The sequence below is a fragment of the Platichthys flesus genome, chromosome 11 (assembly GCF_949316205.1).
Source record: "Platichthys flesus chromosome 11, fPlaFle2.1, whole genome shotgun sequence".
Classification (NCBI taxonomy): domain Eukaryota; kingdom Metazoa; phylum Chordata; class Actinopteri; order Pleuronectiformes; family Pleuronectidae; genus Platichthys; species Platichthys flesus.
In genome coordinates, this window is record NC_084955.1 from 25,638,749 (window position 1) to 25,656,691 (window position 17,943).

A 17,943-nucleotide genomic window follows, 5' to 3' on the forward strand; every position below is an offset into this window, starting at 1 on the left:
TTTCTGTTCACACGAGCTTCGATGATCAGAAAGTCTTTTGCTTCGATGCATCACAGTTACGTTACTTCCAGTGATGACACTGAACTGAGCGTCCATCAGCGAGTCAGACGACCTCAGCCTCGCCACGTCAGGGCCTCGCCACGTCAGGGCCTCGCCAAGTCAGGGCCTCGCCACGTCAGGGCCTCGCCACGTCAGGGCCTCGCCACGCTAGAGCATCGCCACGTCAGGGCCTCGCCACGCTAGAGCATCGCCACGTCAGGGCCTCGCCACGTCAGGGCCCGTCAGGGCCTCGCCACGTCAGGGCCTCGCCACGTCAGGGCCTCGGCCGGGCGGTGAGCAGGCTGAGGGCTCCCAGGGGACCCCGGGGATCCTGGGGGAGCCTATTAACCCATTATGTTCAACTCCAGAGCCGCGTTAAAGGACAACAATCACATGCTGGAGGCTGAGCTGCAGGGGGGGGGGGGGGGGGTGCAGCTGCTCGGAGTAGCCCTGTTTAGCCTGAGGGGCTGATCAGCACCATTCCCATGCCGTGCCTTGCTCAAGAGCCACATGTAGAGAGGAGAAGTGATTAGGTCAAGAGTGACCTGGTATTACATCGAGGACATTTGTTTGCCTCTTTGTTGAAGATCTAAAAATGATAAATAAAGTAATTTACTTTATGTGAATGTGAAAACATGGAAACTGTGTAAATTTCTCTGAATCTCATTTAGAGAGTTTTATTTCATGTGTCAGTTGTCGTATCTTGGACATTTTTCTTTTACATGGAGCTGAAGGTTAAATTTCAAAATAAAAGCTGATGTTTCCTGTGTGAGAGGATTCATCACACTTTGAATTTACATGCATTTTAGAAATTAGTGTTATTATTTATTTCTGTTAAATAAACATATTCAAATTCCTTGATCCCAAATGATCGTTTAAGTCAAACTCAGATCTGTTCCACATGATTAAAATACATCTTATTATCTCACGTGGTTGCAGAATAGATATTTATATTAACAACAGAAATTAAAACAATCAACATGAAGATTTCCTCATGTGTAAAATGTATTTTTTTACTTTCCATTGTCTTTCACACTTTGCAGGTATGAAGCCAAACAAGCACGTCACCAGAAGATGTGTTAGACAATAGAATAATTAACATAATCATGATTATGTTCTCTGCATTTTAATTAGCTCAATTAAGCTCTTCAGTGAGAGGCCTATTGAGGAAACAGCTGTCCACCTGTCTCCTGGTTCCTGGGAAAAGGCTGCGGAGCTTGTTCACGCCGAGGTTCCGTCATCAAATGAGTGGGGGGGCAGAAGGAGCCGAGGCCCTGCGGCCTGCAGAGGGGCCCTCCTCTGTATGAGGGGCGATTAACGCCAGAGACAGGACGGACATGTTAATAACCTGCTTATAAATAACATGAAAGAGGCAGAAAGAGTCTCTCTGAGGAAACTGATGAATGAAATCATCTGTGAGAACAAACTGCAGTGATCTAATAATACAGTTACAGGCAGAACGTTAATAATAATATTAATATCCAATAGTTCATTTAAATTAATAAAGTCACAGCACCTAAATGACATGAGTCCTGGTGCAATGTAACAAAGTACATTTACTTCATTACTGTACTTATGTACATTTTCATGTATCTGTACTTTCTACTACTACTAGCGTTGTATTACATGTTCACCTTCTTTTTTTTATATTTTTAAAAGGAACCGACTCCGCCTCCTTCAAAAAGAGCCAATCATGGCCTGCAGCAGCAGAGACGCCGCCCGTTGTATTATGGGATACACTTCACACTTTTAACGTAGTACTTTTACTTTTATATGAAAACATTTTTTTGGTCTATTTGTAACTTTTACTCCAGTAAAATGTCCAGTAAAAGTTTTTCTTCTCCACATCAGCACATGACACAGGTACAGAAACTGTGACAACACACTGCACAGCACGTGTGTTACTGTGATCTGCTGGTTGTTGGTTCACTGCCGTCGAAACATTTAATTAGGGCCCCAGCACTGACAGGCACTGACTGACGTGAGGCCCTATTGAAATTGTAAAGATTATTATTATTGTTATTATTATTAAGGCAAATTAATTGGCTGTTTGAAGCGTTAACATTCTCAGATTCTTACCAACATTTGCAGAAGGTTAGAAAGTGGTGAATTCTGGAGGAATTTTGAAGATGGCGTCGCAAAATGGCTCAATGGCTCCTTGTATTTTGTGACTTGTCCTCCTCCTCCTCCTCCTCCTCCTCCTCCTCTTCCTCCTCCTCCTCCTCCTCTTCCTCCTCCTCCTCCTCAGTGGCATTAATCGCCCCTCATACACCTGACACTGGTTTCTTCTTCAGATGTTTGATCCCGAAAGTGAAAGTGTTTTAGTGACACAGGAAGTTCATCTGGATCTGCAGCTATAACCCCCCCCCCACCCCCCAACTTCTCTTTCATATTTTATAAAACAAACGTCTCCACAGACGTCTGATGGAAAACTCATAAATGATCCATAACTTCCTGAAAATCTCACTTTGATGACGATGGTTATTAACGATGTTCACCGACTGGACGTCAGTTATTCGTATTCCTCTTGTCATTCCTCCTCGTTAAAATACAATATACAATATACAGTTAAAAATTGAATATTCATTTATTTATTGAATTCATTTTGTGAAAAACTTATCCAATGTTGAGTTTTCACACATTTCGGTTCCAGGGGGAAACAGTGAATACAGAGAAGATCGAAAGTGTTCGAGAAACAAACGATGTTAAGATACAAAGTTCTACAACTACACAACTACTCATATACAGTACAGCTAACAACACAGAGTCCCAAAGCAGAACTATGAGGAGAAGATACACGTTTCTAATACACAGTCATGGCCTCTCACCGGTTTGCCTCTATTTAAAATGAAGGACAGAGTGGAGACGCTCTCCGTCTTTGGTTTGAACTGGCTGCGAAGCTCGATTTTGGGTCTGGCACTGGTTGCACTGGTTTCACTGGCCTGTGGAAAAGTAACGCAGCTCGAGATCGACCTCTGGTGGTCGAAGCTGTCCACGACAGTTTTATAAGCACTAAGGGGCTTTTTTTAAATTTGTATCAACAGCCTATAGGAGGTAATACTCAAGTGTTAGGATGATAAGACCTCAGGTGTGTGTGTGTGTTTCTGTGTGTGTGTGTGTGGTTGTGTGACAGTGTGGATGTCTGTGTGTGTTTGTGTGGTTGTGTGACAGTGTGGATGTCTGTGTGTGTCTGTGTGTGTCTGTGTGGTTGTGTGTGTGTGGTTGTGTGTGGTTGTGTGTCTAGTTGTTGAGCTTCACGGTCTCCTCGGTCCTCACCACCGTCAGCTGCTCCTCGTGACTCGGCTCTTCTCCAGGAACCTGAGACACAAACAGGACGAGACTTGAATCTCTGAAGGATGGAAGTTGAGTTGTGTGTCCACGACAACACAACACAACGACTCAGGGATTTGAATTAATTTATGACGACAGAGTTAATACATTTAAAATAGAGGGAAACCAGTAGTATAAAGTTTCTCAGTGTACCTAGAGGATATATCTGTAATCATTTATCTGTCGCTAATCTCTTCGTTCTGCACTTTCATAAAAACACAAGAAAAGAAAATTCTATATCTGGTCAAATAAGAACGAGGCATAAATCTGCATAAGATAAATATTATATATGAATGATATGATGTACGTGTTCACTGGGAGAATCTAAAGAGGTGTGAGCCCTGTCATGAACAGGTGTGACGTCACCCTATGCTCCACCTGCTCCATTAAACTGTGTGGTGGAGAGTGGGCGCCCCCTGGTGGCTGCACCGCGCCACTGTGATGCACCAGCTTCCACTTCCCTTATTTTACCCTCTTTACTTCCACTTGCATGATGAAGAAAAGTCTCCACGAGGCAGAGTCTTCATTTCAAAAGGGCCGTTAAGTCCTAATAAATCCTTGATATGATTATTAGGATCATATCAAGATTTCCATTGGAAAGAACTCTTTCATTTCAGGGAAATAATTACTGAAGGGATTTTGTTTAGTTTGTTTCTAAAACAATCTGATAATATTGTCAACCCGCTTGAAAGGAATCATGTTGTAACCAATAAAATATTTGATAAATGAGGCTGTGGAAGAAATAAGAAGAAACCTCAGAACATTAACAGGAATAAATCTACATTTTAAATAATTTGAGAATACAGACTTTAAAAGATTTGTATTGTGATTAAAATCTTCAGATAAATAATCACATTCATTTTGTTGTATTTGAGATGTTTCCTTTCTAAACGTGTGAAACAAATCAAACAGTGGCGTCTTCAGGTTTTGCCTGATAAAACTTCCAGTTAACAACTTCCTTCATGATCTACGTGAGAGGGTTGATTTCCAGCCTCCTGTTGGTGGACTCACCTCCCAGTAGATGCTGTCCTCGAAGCAGATGGAGTCCGGGGGGGCGCCGAACAGAGGGAGCTTCAAAATGAAACCTGGAGGCCGGAGAAGAGAGGTCGTCGTTTAAAGAAGTGCAGAAACACAAGATTAAGACTTTGACTGAGAAACTTCAGTGAAACAGAAATCTGAGGTTCTAAGGTTTATCAAGCGACCCCCTCCTCCCCAGGATCTGCTTCACACATGCTCAGTTCACCTTCTAAAACCACATCAATCCCAGTTTCATCCCAAACTCTGTGCTGTGATTGGTCAGATCAACACCTACCAACAATGAGCCCCCCCAGCAGGGCGATGCCCAGAGTGACCGCGAGAGAGATGGCCTGACGGATGGCCTGATCCGACGCCGTGAATGTTCCATCGGCCACAAGGGGGAAGACGTCCTTCATGCTGAGAGACACACACACACACACACAGACGCACACACACACACACACACACACACACAGGTAAATATCCCTGTTTGCACTCCATCCAACAAGACAAGGTCCAGCATCAAGGAGAGAGGCCTGGGAGCCTGGTGGGGGACTACGCATCACAGTATGAATGGTTTACCCTGCTCCATAAATCTCCATGGTCGCGGCCGCGGCGGTGACGGCTCCCACGATGGCGCCCAGGATGCCGGGCATGCCGTGCAGGTTGTTTATGCCGCAGGTGTCTTGGATCTTGAGTTTATCCTCCAGGATGGGCTGAGGAGCAAAGCAAGAGTCAGGCTGCGTCACTGCTTCTAAACAACACTGGAGTCCTATTGGATGAGACCGTGAACCACCCGTCACCACATCACCATCAACTGGTCCTTACTGAGAGGTACTTGTAGCCCAGGACGGAGATGGTACCGGCCAGGAAGCCCACGATCATGGAGCCGAAAGGCGTCAGCATCATTTCACCGGCTGTTCCTGCTGCCACTCCACCGGCCAGGGCGGCGTTCTGGATGTGGACCTGAAGAGAACATGACAACATGAGGTTCACAGAAGATGAAGATGATCAGAGAGTCAGGAACAACTTCTGAGATCTGAGACCAGGAGAAGTTTAACTGAGAAGATCCTGAACCAGGAGCCTCAGGATCCCAGACACACACACACACACACACACACACAGAGACACACAGACACACAAAGGTCACAAACGGACTGGAACGTAAAGAATTTACTTAACAGACGAATGAACGACACGTGAAACTTGTCCGATCACGAGCTGCAGGAAACAGGTCGAGCACTCGACAGAGATGAAGAGATGAAGTGTTCAACCCCCCCCCCCCCCCCCCCATACACACACACACACACACACACACAACCACACACACCTCTGACAAGTCACAGCACACTTCAGGATTCTCAGGTTTGATAACCATCACTGCAGGAATGCAGCATCTTGATTTCAGGGTGATTGACTGTTTGATTGACAGCTGAGTCGTCATGTGACTGAACCTTCAGGAGACATGAGTTATGAGCCTGATGAGCTGAGACCCACCCTGAGGCTGAAGAGAAAGGAGAGAAACCTGTCCTCCTCTTCGCCTCTGGCTGCTACCGAGACTGTGAGGTCTTGACTTGACTTTATTCTGCTGAAGCAAAGATCTCATCCTCTTCTTCTGTGGATTCTCATCTTTATTTGACCTGTTCTCGTTTCAACCTTCACTGTTTGTTAATTAAGATCTGACACTTTGCGGCTCGGTAAAGGAAACCCCGGTTTGAGGCCTCACCATGTCCAGCTTGCCGTCGTGCGCCGTGAGGGCCGATATGGAGTAGGAGGACAGGGTGCAGGCTGCCAGGGAGTAGTAGGTGTTCATGGCCGTGCGGTGCTGGTCGTCTCCGTGAGCCGTGACGGCCGAGTTGAAGCTGGGCCAGAACATCCACAGGTACAGGGTTCCTGCAGGAGGCGGACAACAGGAGCGCTTGATTCATTCATCAGTGCAAAGGGGTTACATTCAGTGATTGCTCCTAAAACAACCAACATTACAAATAAATGCACTTTTAAATAATATGCCATTAAATCACCGAGGATTAAATAAAAGATACATGTGGGCATCAATCATCTTAATTTTATTTATCTTTTGTGTCAAACTACACAAATTAAAATAACAAAAGAATAAATAAAACCTTTTAAAACGATTCAATTCTAAAATTATCGACTTAATTGATTTTATAGAGTTGTTTATTTCTTGCTTTATGTTTAGTTTGGTCAGTTTCAGTGCTGGTCACAGACTGGTCAGTGCTGGTCACAGACTGGTCAGTGCTGGTCACACTGGAGATCACACGTTCCTCACTGAGTTCATGGTGACAGTACGTGTCACCACCACTAGATGGCAGGCTGCTGTTAGCGTGCTGCTTACCGATCATGGCGAACAGGTCGGAGTGGTAGACCGAGCTGTTCCTGTGTTTGCTCTTGTCCAGGTTGGGCCGGTACAGGACCCGGGTCACCATCAGGCCGAAGTACGCTCCAAACGTGTGGATGGTCATGGAGCCTCCGGCGTCTTTGGCCTGAAACAAAGAGGCGTCACTTGGTTTCACGCTGCGATGGTTGAAGATGGAAGTTCTCGTCCAGAGGAAGTCTTTGCAGCAGGAGAAGAAGAAGATCCGCTCGTGTTCTGTGACTCACCCCGAGAACCGACAGCACCACGTACTCGTTGACGGCGAACAGCGTGACCTCGAACATGGCCATGATCAGCAGCTGCACCGGGCTGGTTTTACCCAACACGGCTCCGAACGAGATGAGCACAGCGCCGGTGCAGAAATCAGCGTTGATCATGCTGAGAGAGACAGAAGCAGCAACGACAAACTGATTCTATAGATCATAAAGAAAACTCATTATTCATCTGGTTCTATGATTTCTTAGTCCTCGGCTCTTCCTCTTGTATTATCCAGGTTTTATCTTTTTGTATTTTTTGTATATCTCTGTTTTAAAAGGTTCATCTGTTTTAGTTTGTGTCAATTCAAGTGAAGCTGAACTTTAATAAGTTTTACTGTAAAAACCAAACGATAGTTCTTTGACTCCTTCCCTCTAGAAAGTAACTGGGTCATGTCATAACTGGATTTTTGTCATGTGATCTTACATAAGAACACTAAGGTTCCTCTTTTCTAGGATCTAGTTTTGGAAGAAGAGCATCAAAGGTTCAGACTCTCTCCTGCAGCCGGGCTCCTGCTTCTTATCTCGATCACTTAAATCATGTTGAGCTGTGACAAGTTAAAAGTGAGTGAAAGGAGAGAGAGTAATTAACTGGGTGTGGACTCCCTATCAGGCCTCAGGGCGAAGCCAGCTGAATAAACACTGGTCTGCATATTGAGTGTGTTGATTGTGTTTGCATTCACATGGATGGGAAATGAACATTGTCGTTTCTGTTTCTCAGCAGGAAACCGGTTCAGTGTCTGTTTGGAATGAGCAGTGTGACCCGAGCTGAAGCTGCAGACACTTAGCTCTCAATATTCAAGAAGACTTTCTTCTTCACGTGCACAGTTCGCTCGTACCTCTCCACCCCGATGTGGATCTTGCCTCCGTGGAAGCCGTGGAAGAAGCCCTGCATGAGCGTCGCCCACTGCAGGGCGAAGGCCGCAATCAGGAAGTTGAAGCCCACGCTGCTGAAGCCATATCTCTGCAAGAAGGTCATGAGGAAGCCGAAGCCGATGAAGATCATCACGTGCACATCCTGGAAACCTGCACGGTGGAGAACATGAAAGAAGCAAACATGAGCAAACATGAAAGAACAAATGGATTTACAGACTAACTATAATATCCCTCAGTAGATCCACCAAAGCCCTGTTCTACTCTGAAGGCCCCTTCAAATGAACACGTCCCTGAAACGTCTACTGATGGGGGTCACCTCAGATCAACCTCATGCCTGCTCCTCAAAAGCCTCGAGCAACAAAAACCACCGACCACTGCCAGCAACTGGGAAACTTAAGGTCTTTGTCATTGACCAGCAGCTTCCCTCTGGGAATCAGCACAGTTACATAAGAACTCAACGCCTCCACATTGTGACCGTGAGACTGTGAACTGGGACGGTCCGACCAGGAGGAGCTGCCAGCGTCCCCGTCCCCGTCCCCGTCCCTTTGGCCCAGATACCAGCAGGGACGTCCAGGAGGACATAGACGCACAAAGCAAGTCGTCTCTTTGGACTTCACATCAGGTTTTATGGTGATGTTTGAAAAATAAGTTCTTTTAAACAGTCACGAGAAAATAAAACTATGAAATCTGAACTGAAATCTGTGTTAATCGCTTTTTAGTTGAGTTTTCTTCAATTTTTGTGGTTTGGGGAAAACTGAGATTAAATGTAGCACCTGATTTACCAATATTTTATATATATATATAATATCTGTGATGGCAACATTTAAAATGATCATCTTACTCTAAGTTATACTTTTACATACTTTTTAACATCGTCTACAATTATACAAAAACAAGTTTTAATCAATCGAAATCAGCCGTCACATTTAAATTTAAGGAATTTAAACACATTTAAAACAAAATGGAAATGAATGTGATAAAACCATTAATCACATCTTTAACTACATGGACTTTAAATAAAGACTTGTTCTGCCCTGAGGATAAGAAACTGACTCACAGCCACAGGTCAGAAACCTCTTTCATCACCAGATTGCTTTGTTCACCTTCGGCAGATCAGTTGTGTTAATTATCTCAGTTGTGTTACCACACTTATCTCAGTTGTGTTGCCACACTTATCTCACTCCAGACAATGGGTTGACTTAATGACCTGCAGCAAACCGTGGGTTTAGATTAAGATGCACATGATGTCTGTCCCTGTCCTATAGCCGCCCCCCCCCCTCCCCACCCGCACAGTGTCAGCCTGTTTGCAGTACAGACTCTTCCAGGCATTCAGTACAGACGGAGCATGTAGGTTGTGTATACACAGCAGTGCAACATGCAGGTGACCTTGTGTTTGCGTCCCCTGACAGAGGAGGTGTCGGGTCAAAGATTGTCTGAAGCCATTAACTCGAATGGACCTTGCTCAGATTTTTTTCCGGAGGTTTGAAGTTGTTCTGAAACTTGAGGCCTGAAAGTTAACGAGTTGTGAAACAACAACCAGCAGCTGAACGTCTGGGAGGAGAGCTGCTCCCCCGAGGAGGCAGCTTCTCAATCTGTTCGTTTGTCAGCAGGATTATTCTAAACCTACAGAACCGAGGCTCCATGGGAAGACGGAACATCGGACAAGAAAGGACAGATTGAGACTTTTTCCCAACCGTCCATTGTCTTTCAAGTGTCCGGACTTTGGACGTAAAGGTCCCTGTAGATGGGTCCCTCTCCTGGGCCCCATCTTTCTAGCTCTTACTGGGGGATCTGGGGGTCCCCAGGCCAGATGGGGTATTTAGTCCCCTGACAAGTTTTGGGTCCAGCCCGGGGTCTCGACCCATGCCCACGAAAAGGAAGGGGACCCTGAGCCCGAACACTCAACGGAAAAAAAATGAATTCAGCCGCTTGTATTCTTGATCTCATTGTTTAGATCACGACCCGGAGCTCGTGACCATAACAGAGGAATGTGGCTCGACTGGTACTTTGCTTTCAGCTCGGCTCCGTGAGGCCGCACCTGCCTGCTCGTCATGTGCCTCATCTCCACCTCACTCCTGAACAAGATCCAGAGATACCCGCTAACCAGCCCGGAGGGACGGATCTCTGACTGCAGAGAGCCTCGGACCAGCAGGTTCTAGCTCTCATCCCGAACAGTTTTGTTTTGTTCTGACTTTTTCTCTAATTTTTTTGAGAAATTCATTCATTCACACGAATTGGACGCAGCTCGATTGAGTTTAAGGCCTGTTGAAGCTATGAGCTCTACTGAGACATTCCAGTTGTTAGGTCACAGGTCAAATCCAGTTCAGAATCCCAAACAGCCCAGAGGCCGATCGGGCGCTTGACTCATACCAGCCGTCACTCATGTCAATGAAGGTCGTTGTTCTTTAAGGTGGAGCTGTGAGCAGGTTCGTGAATTACACAGCAAAAAGTCCAGTCGTGCAATTTTTCATCTATTCAAATGGAAGAGAGTGACGGACGGATGGGATTCGTTCCAGCTGTTTTTCACTGTTAATATGAAGTTAAATGTATTTTTATAAATCTGGATGTTTTTCTCTTCTGTCAGTTTAGGATGAACCGACCTGTGGAGCAGAGTGAAGTGAGGAAAGCTTGAGTTCATCATACCTGGTTCATCTGCTCCGAAGATTTCAGAGTCAAAGTTTTTCATTGAATTAAACTGAATTTTCTTTATTACTGTTCACGTGAGTGGTTTATATGGTTTTTATAAGTTTTAATGATTTACTTTTCACACGTTTGTGGAACTAGTAGTTCGATATGATATAAGGTCAATAGCGTACAAAGTGAATACACCTCTATTACACATATATTATAGATTAGTTATGATTATTTCCTTCTGAACATCAGGTTGTGTGTCAGTGGAGAGAGATGTGCTCTAGAAGCAGTAATGAGCGTTTGACAGGCTGTAGTGAGTGGCCTGTGTTTCCACCTCCAGCCAGTGAGGGATTCTTTCATTTGGACAATCAAGTGGACGAGCTTCTGTGGGACGGCAGCGAACCGGAAGACGTCCGTAACAAACGTCCCCTCACAAAGAATAGAGCCCGTCCAATTAGAGAGAAGCTGCAGCTCATCAAACGGCTTTTCCACTGAGCGCAGAATCTCTCCGTGGAGCTGTCGGTGGAAACACTTTGACAAAGACACTAATGTTCCTGCAAAGTGAACGGAGGAACATGGTGTAATTACAGCAGCAGCCAGTGAGGGAGTGTGTGCAGGAGACTCAGTGAGTTGTGATCAGGATTGAGTGTGTGCCTCAACATTTAAAGTTTGTTTCTCCCTGATTTAATAAACTCTGCTCTGCTTCCTCCCTTCATAATGATTTATAGAATATTCAACATTTTCTTTGAATTAAAGTCTCTTTCAATGCAGCTTTGCAAAATGCAGTTTCACTCAGATTCAGTCACAAACTTCAGTCAAAGCATTTCAGCCCCTGAGTGGTGGCTGTGACCTCTGACCTCTGACCCCACCCATCCCCTCTCACTTGCGTAGCGGTAGTAGAAGTCGTTCTCGTAGTCAGAGTGCTCCGTCTGGTTGTGCCACTCTGCTGCGTCCGTCTCGTAGTTGTACTGCACCAGCGTCCCGAAGAGGATGATGAGGATGATCTCCAGGATGAGGCAGGTGATCGGCAGCTTCAGCCGCATGTTGGTGGCTGCGTCCGTCATGTTGTCTTCGGGGGGGGAGGCTGGATGAGGCTGAGGAGGAAAAGAGATTAAAGATCCAGCACAGAACGTTGGACCCTCTCTGGGACGTCCTGAGCGCAGAGACAGGAGGCTGGTGTGTGTCTGTGTGTGTGTGGAGGGGCGACACTGAACTGTCTTACACGTGTGTTTTTGTTCCTCTGGGCCACACCCACCAGACCTGCCTCCTCCACAAACCAGGCAGAGTCTCTCTGAGCTCCACCCCCCCGCTGCTGGGCTTTTTGAATTCTTCAGCCCTGGAGCTCAACTTCTTTGAATTGTTTAAATGTCTTTTCTGTTGTGTGTGTTTGTGTGTGTTTGTGTCTCATGTGGTAAATGATCTGTGATTATAAAGCTGTTGATGATCAGTTCAGTGTTTCACATTCATCCTTTCACACAGATCCTCAATGTGCAGCACTGATCATTCATTTACTATTTATCTCTTCGGATCAGTTTTTATCAGGTTTTGCTTCTATTTGTTTTTTTGCACTTTCAATGTTCAGCATCTTGCCCAAAGTTATTTCAGCATGTGGACCGAAAGAGGCAGGGATCGCACCAGCGACTCTCTGTCTGGTGGACGACCCGCTCTACATCCTGAACCACAGCCACTGTCAAACAAACTTTGTTTTCTTTGTGGCAACAATATCAACAGTGACAGGCTGGATGGCTCCCGTACAGGCGGCAGGTCCGGGGTCAGGCTAACGGACACCTCCTCCTCCTCCTCCTCCTCCTCCTCCTCCTCCTCCTCCTCCTCCTCCTCCTCCTCCTCCTCGTGATAAGAGGGTGGAAACACACCTGCATCAACGTCCTCCATCCTTTTCTTCTCAGAGCTGGACCAACTGGCAGGAATGTTGTTTTGATTCCGAGGAATTTGAGCTTTCACCAGTCGAGATCACAGGCGTCAAACAGACACCGGGACAGAAAGGTCTCAGACTGAGCAGCGTCCTGATGTCCACGCCCCGACCGAGACAGAATCTTCTCCTCCAACACCCACAGACACCCACAGACACCAACAGACACCCACATTCACCCACGGACACCCACAGACACCCACAGACACTCACAGACACCCACAGACACCCACAGACACCCACAGAAACCCACAGACACCTACAGACACCCACAGACACCCACAGACACCCACCGACACCCACAGACACCCACAGACACCCACAGAAACCCACAGACACCTACAGACACCCACAGACACCCACAGACACCCACCGACACCCACCGACACCCACAAAAACCCACAGACACCCACAGACACCCACAGAAACCCACAGACACCTACAGACACCCACAGACACCCACAGACACCTACAGACACCCACAGACACCCACAGACACCCACCGACACTCACAGAAACCCACAGACACCCACAGACACCCACAGACACCCACAGATGTTTGGAGTTTGCAGTGGGAGTTGATTCAATCATCATCCACTCACATGACTCGCTGCAGACACAGGCTGGTATCAGCTCCGGCTGTGATTGGCAGCCACAGTCACGTGACCCCTGATTGACACATTCATTTCTTCTTCCTCTTCTGTATTTGGGAAGTTGATGCACTTTGAACTTCGTTCGCGTGTAAATAACTGTGATCTTATTCTTTATTGCATCTTGGGAACAACGTGCAACTTATCTGGTCAAACGCAGCGAGGTGAGTTCGATTCCCCCGGCACGTTTGTGTGGTCGAACACGGCTCCCGGGGGGGGGGGGGGTTGACAGAACAGTCAACTCCTCCTTCAACAATGGGAAATGAGTCAATCGTCTTTTTTTGCATCTCAAGCTACGTTAAAAATCCTGCGTTTACTGAGAGGAAAGTGTCTGAAGAACATCACAGAGGATCCAGTGAAGGATTGAGCTGGTGTCCCTTTAAGGAACCTGGCGCTCGGTCCTCGGGCCATGTGGATCAACGTTGGGAGCAGACATGTCTCTGCTCGTCGGTGTCCCTGATCACTTCATCTCAACGGTCTCAGTTTTCACACGTTTCACCTGAACTAACAAACCAGGTTGGCTCACAGAGCAGAGAGGCTCCAGAGCCGTGTGGACTCCGGGCGTCTCTGAGTTCAGGTGAAGGTGTAGCAGAGTGACGCTGAGTGAGAAACTGTGTCGCTCGCCTGACTCGACACGGGGAGCTGCACATGTGCGTGCCTCACATTCTCCGGCTTGACTCTGGAAGCGGAGGCCTCTTGTCGCTCCATCAGTGCAGCTGGACGTCTCCTGATAGCACAATCTCCCAATCGGAGGCGGAGCAGGGGGGAGGGAGGTGGGGGGGCACCAATAGTAACTCCATGGAGGCCACCGGAGGCCTGGCACCAGATGAGACGAGATAAACACAAGAGCGAACCTGCCTGTTATGTCACACTGAGATAACATACGTTAGGAAGTCACACGGGCACTTCACAGTCTGCACAGTGGAGCTGTTCTTCTTCACTGTGCCTCCTGCACGGTCACTTCACGGCCACGATGTCTGCAGAGCAACAACATCCATCAACTTACACACTTCTGAAAATACAAGAGGCTGCAACACCTAATATGTCTGTGTGTATTTTAACGGGGGGGTTTCTGAGCCAGTTCCGACTTGTTCTGTAGGCGCAGTTTGAGACAGGAATCTGATTTACATGTCCTGTGGAGATAGAGGAGCAGACATTCAGATCTGTGGAGAGTCAATAAGTGATAACAAGGTCACAAACACTTCAGCTCATAAAACTCTTTAGAAAGGTCTGACTTTTCATCTTTTCAACCACACTCAGTTATCTTTCCACAACCCCCCCACAAAATGTTGTCATTTATGAACATGAGAGAATGCACAACTACAGTAAAACACAGAGTTCCTGTAAGTGAATGAGGGGGGGGGGGGGTGGTTGAGAAGGTATGAGACAGAGATTGGCTGGCTGCAGAAGTGTGAGCTGAATGTGTGTGGAGGAGGAGGAGGACAGCACCAAGCATCTGAGACACTAGAGCAAGATGTGTAACTGTTTTGTCTCTGTATCCAAATCGTGCCAAAATCCTGTACTACACCAAATCTACTGTGAGTGTGGATATTCACTGTTGTCCCTTAAGCCAGCTTGCTTCACTGAGAGCACTGAGCTCTGCTGTCTGTGCAAACAGAAGCAGGGAGTGGTCACGTGATCAATGCATTATGAGCTGCTACCGCAGAGAAACACCCTGGAGTTGATCCTGTGTCTGAATTGCGAGACGCTGATTCACAAACAGCTCAAAGTCTGGATTCTGCAATGCTGTCTCCTGTACGTCTGGGAGTAGCACTGATGTGATGAAGCACCCCCCCCCCCCCCCCCCCTTCTCGTCAACTGCCTGTGTGAAAGGTCGGTCAGGGGTCGTAGTCCTAAAGTCGGGGTGGATTGTGAGGTCAGTTTCAAGTCAGTGAAAGCTTTCTCTGTGTCTTCAGTCCATGTGACTTTAGTACATACTACAGGTTTAGAAATATTTCAATTACTGTATACTCTACTGGGGGCCCTCTATACTCTATATGCCCTCTGCTGTGATCACTGTGATCACATGAGCTATAAATGAAACTTGTTCTTTTACAAACTGTAGTTTTTTAGAGTTGCCTTACTTCCTTCTTCAGCTACGTGTTTTAGGAGAGCCACCGATTACTTTTCATATTGGTCTTTAGTTGGAGCACAAATCATTAAATCATTAACATATTGTAAAAGTGCACTTCCTGTTGTTATCTCCAATGAGCTGTAGATATATAGATATATAGATACATAAATATATATCTATATATCTATATATCTACAGTATATATATATATTTTCACTGTCATCCGTCCCAAGTGGAAAACATCTGATGCTCTCTTTGCTTTGATCTGTTGACAAAGTCTAGACTGAAGAAGTTAAGAAAAAGGAAAATGCACAGATTTTACACATCACAGTGTGTTTATGGGTCTTAGAGGTTATCGGTGCATATGTGACAGTTTAATAATTCACTTTTATGGCTTCAGCTGCACAGGAATATGATAACTCCCTCGACTGGGAGTAAAATGTCCAAAGATTCCACCATCTTTAAAAAGTCTGTGTTTTCATTAATTATTGTTTTGGGGACTTGATGAACCTACAGCTTGATGAGTCACTGGCAGCTGAGCAGCTTTACTACAGGCATTCAAACCCACAACCTTTTATTATATTGTACACTATTTCCAATTTAACCTATTATGGTCTGTTGTTGCCATGGATACGGCTGGTTTGAGTTGAAGAAAGTCACAAATGTACAAATCAGAGATGAATCCTTTTGTCCTATGATGGACCTAGGTAGAAAGGCTCAATCCTCCCTTTGTTCACTTGGGTCACAGAGGTCACCTGGTCATAACTTGCTTGGCAAACTTTGCTTTCTGGACACAATTGTCTTTTTCATTTCTCCGACCTTAGCGAACGAATTTACAGAGAAACATGCAATTTGAATTTGTGAGGGCTCTCCTGCAGGAGGAGAATAAGAGACAGATCTGTATGGGTTATCATGGAAGTGAACCAGTGGTGTCCAAGATCAAGCTCAGAAGGATGAAGCTCAGATGGATGAAGAAGCGTGGAGCTGGTCAAACCGAGCTGGTCACAGGAGCTGCCTCCTCTGGAGAGCCACCACAGGAGGAAGAAGGTGTTCTCTCCACCCAGAGCAGTGAGGAGGACCCCCATCCGATCAGCATCCAGACCGACTCCACGCTCGCTCTCCTGGAGGAGGAGAACAGGGGAGAAATCTTCAAGGGTTATCATGGAAGTGAACCAGTGGTGTACAAGATCAAGCTCAGAAGGATGAAGAAGCGTGGAGCTGGTCAAACCAAGCTGGTCACAGGAGCTGCCTCCTCTGGAAAGACGCCACAGGAGGAGGTGTGGCCTGTTTCTGTGTCACATGTCGAACACAGGGAAGCTGCTGAGAGACGTCATGGAAGCAACTGTTTACCTTGATGAAGATGTGACCGGCTTCTGGCTCAGCCTCACTGAGGGGATCCGCCCAGAGTGTCGTGACTCCTCGACCGGCTGCAGCCATGACTCAGTCCAACCCTCACCTCCTGATCGACTCCCTACTCCCCCCCCATCCCCCACCCCACCCACCCCACCCAAATACTCCTCCAGCCCTGTTCTCCTCCTACTCGTCTGTGTTCATTCTGTGTTCTTGTTAAAAAATGTCATTTTAAATTAAACTGTCCGATTGATGAGTATCTCTTAACACCTTTTTTGTTCTTTCCTGTAAATGCTATAAGAAAAAGAACAGTTAACTTGCATCATGTGTATATATATATATATATATATATATATATATATATATATATATTTTTTTTTTTTTTTTTTTAAAAGAAATACCAGTTTGTAAAAAACAAATACCTGTTTAACATTCCCGATCAATTCTCTACTTGGTCACTAATGCAGGTAAGAGGACAACGGAAGGAAACATATGAAGAATATAGAGGATCAAAGAAATTTACATCACAGTATCTTCAGTACCAATATTTCCATAGATATAACAAAACCAGAAGTAGTCCCCTGCAGATGTGCCTCCACCCACAAATGCATTATCATCAAGGTGTAGACGAGGTCTCTGTTTATATTTGTACAAAATTTCAAAAGATTCTGTTGAGGCGTTGACAAGATAACGAGGTCATGAGGAAAACACAAGAGGTTTGTGAGGTCTCTGTGACCTTGACCTTTGACCTCTGAGGTTTAACCAACTAGTCCTTGAATTCCAAATTCACAACAATCCATCTGCAGCAGGAACCAGATTCACACCCCCACCCGGTGAACCACAGTCTACCTCCTGGAACCTGGAGCTGCTGAACCAGAGCCAGAGCTGCGAAGAATCGGTGGAAAAAACATTTGGATGAAATTCAAAGTCAAAGATTTACCCAAACATATTAATCAATTCAAATATTAATTTGACTATTTATGAATCTTGAATCATGACCTCCAGAAGTTTGGCTATGAGTTGGTCGTCCATCTTGAAACTACTGGCATTGTTCCTACTGCAGCGTGTGTGTTTGTGTGTGTGTGTGTGTGCATGTGTGTGTGTGTGTGTGTGTGTGTGTGTGTGTGTGTGTGTGTGTGTGTTTGAGAGAGAAACAGTGCATGCTGCAAAAACTCACTTAACATCTTTTCTTTGGAGAGAGTTTGATGTATGTATGCGTCAATGGACAAAGTGTACTTGTTTAAAAGGTCCCACACTCTGCACTCACACAGACACACACACACTCACACACCAGAGCAGCTCCAGGCTGAACACAGAGGACAGGTAACTTATCTTCCTACTGTTCTCAGATCAATATCTACCTGAGTGATGATCACACGTCCACGTGTCACGAAACC

At 46.0% G+C, this 17,943-nt stretch overlaps 1 protein-coding gene across 1 annotated transcript; it reads right to left on the reverse strand.

Annotated features, from left to right (window-relative positions):
* Window positions 1-2,607: 2,607 nt before the first annotated feature.
* On the reverse strand, window positions 2,608-11,754 carry rhbg (Rh family B glycoprotein). Its single transcript, XM_062399786.1, has 10 exons — window positions 11,426-11,754; window positions 7,875-8,061; window positions 7,009-7,159; window positions 6,743-6,890; window positions 6,113-6,279; window positions 5,215-5,352; window positions 4,969-5,102; window positions 4,682-4,803; window positions 4,381-4,454; window positions 2,608-3,357 (listed from the first exon to the last, which is right to left on the reverse strand). The coding sequence occupies exons 1-10, from the start codon at window positions 11,604-11,606 to the stop codon at window positions 3,280-3,282; spliced, it is 1,380 nt and encodes a 459-aa protein (XP_062255770.1). The 5' UTR covers window positions 11,607-11,754; the 3' UTR covers window positions 2,608-3,279.
* Between the last annotated feature and the right edge of the window lie 6,189 nt (window positions 11,755-17,943).

Bases quoted from the DNA above. Each gene is read 5' to 3' on its own strand.
- rhbg (XM_062399786.1), bottom strand. From the start codon at position 11,606: ATGACGGACGCAGCCACCAACATGCGGCTGAAGCTGCCGATCACCTGC. The intron at 6,280-6,742 runs GTAAGCAGCACG...CGCCTCCTGCAG, and splicing joins CGACCTGTTCGCCATGATCG to GAACCCTGTACCTGTGGATG. The intron at 4,804-4,968 runs GTAAACCATTCA...TGTGTCTCTCAG, and splicing joins ATGGAGATTTATGGAGCAGG to CATGAAGGACGTCTTCCCCC.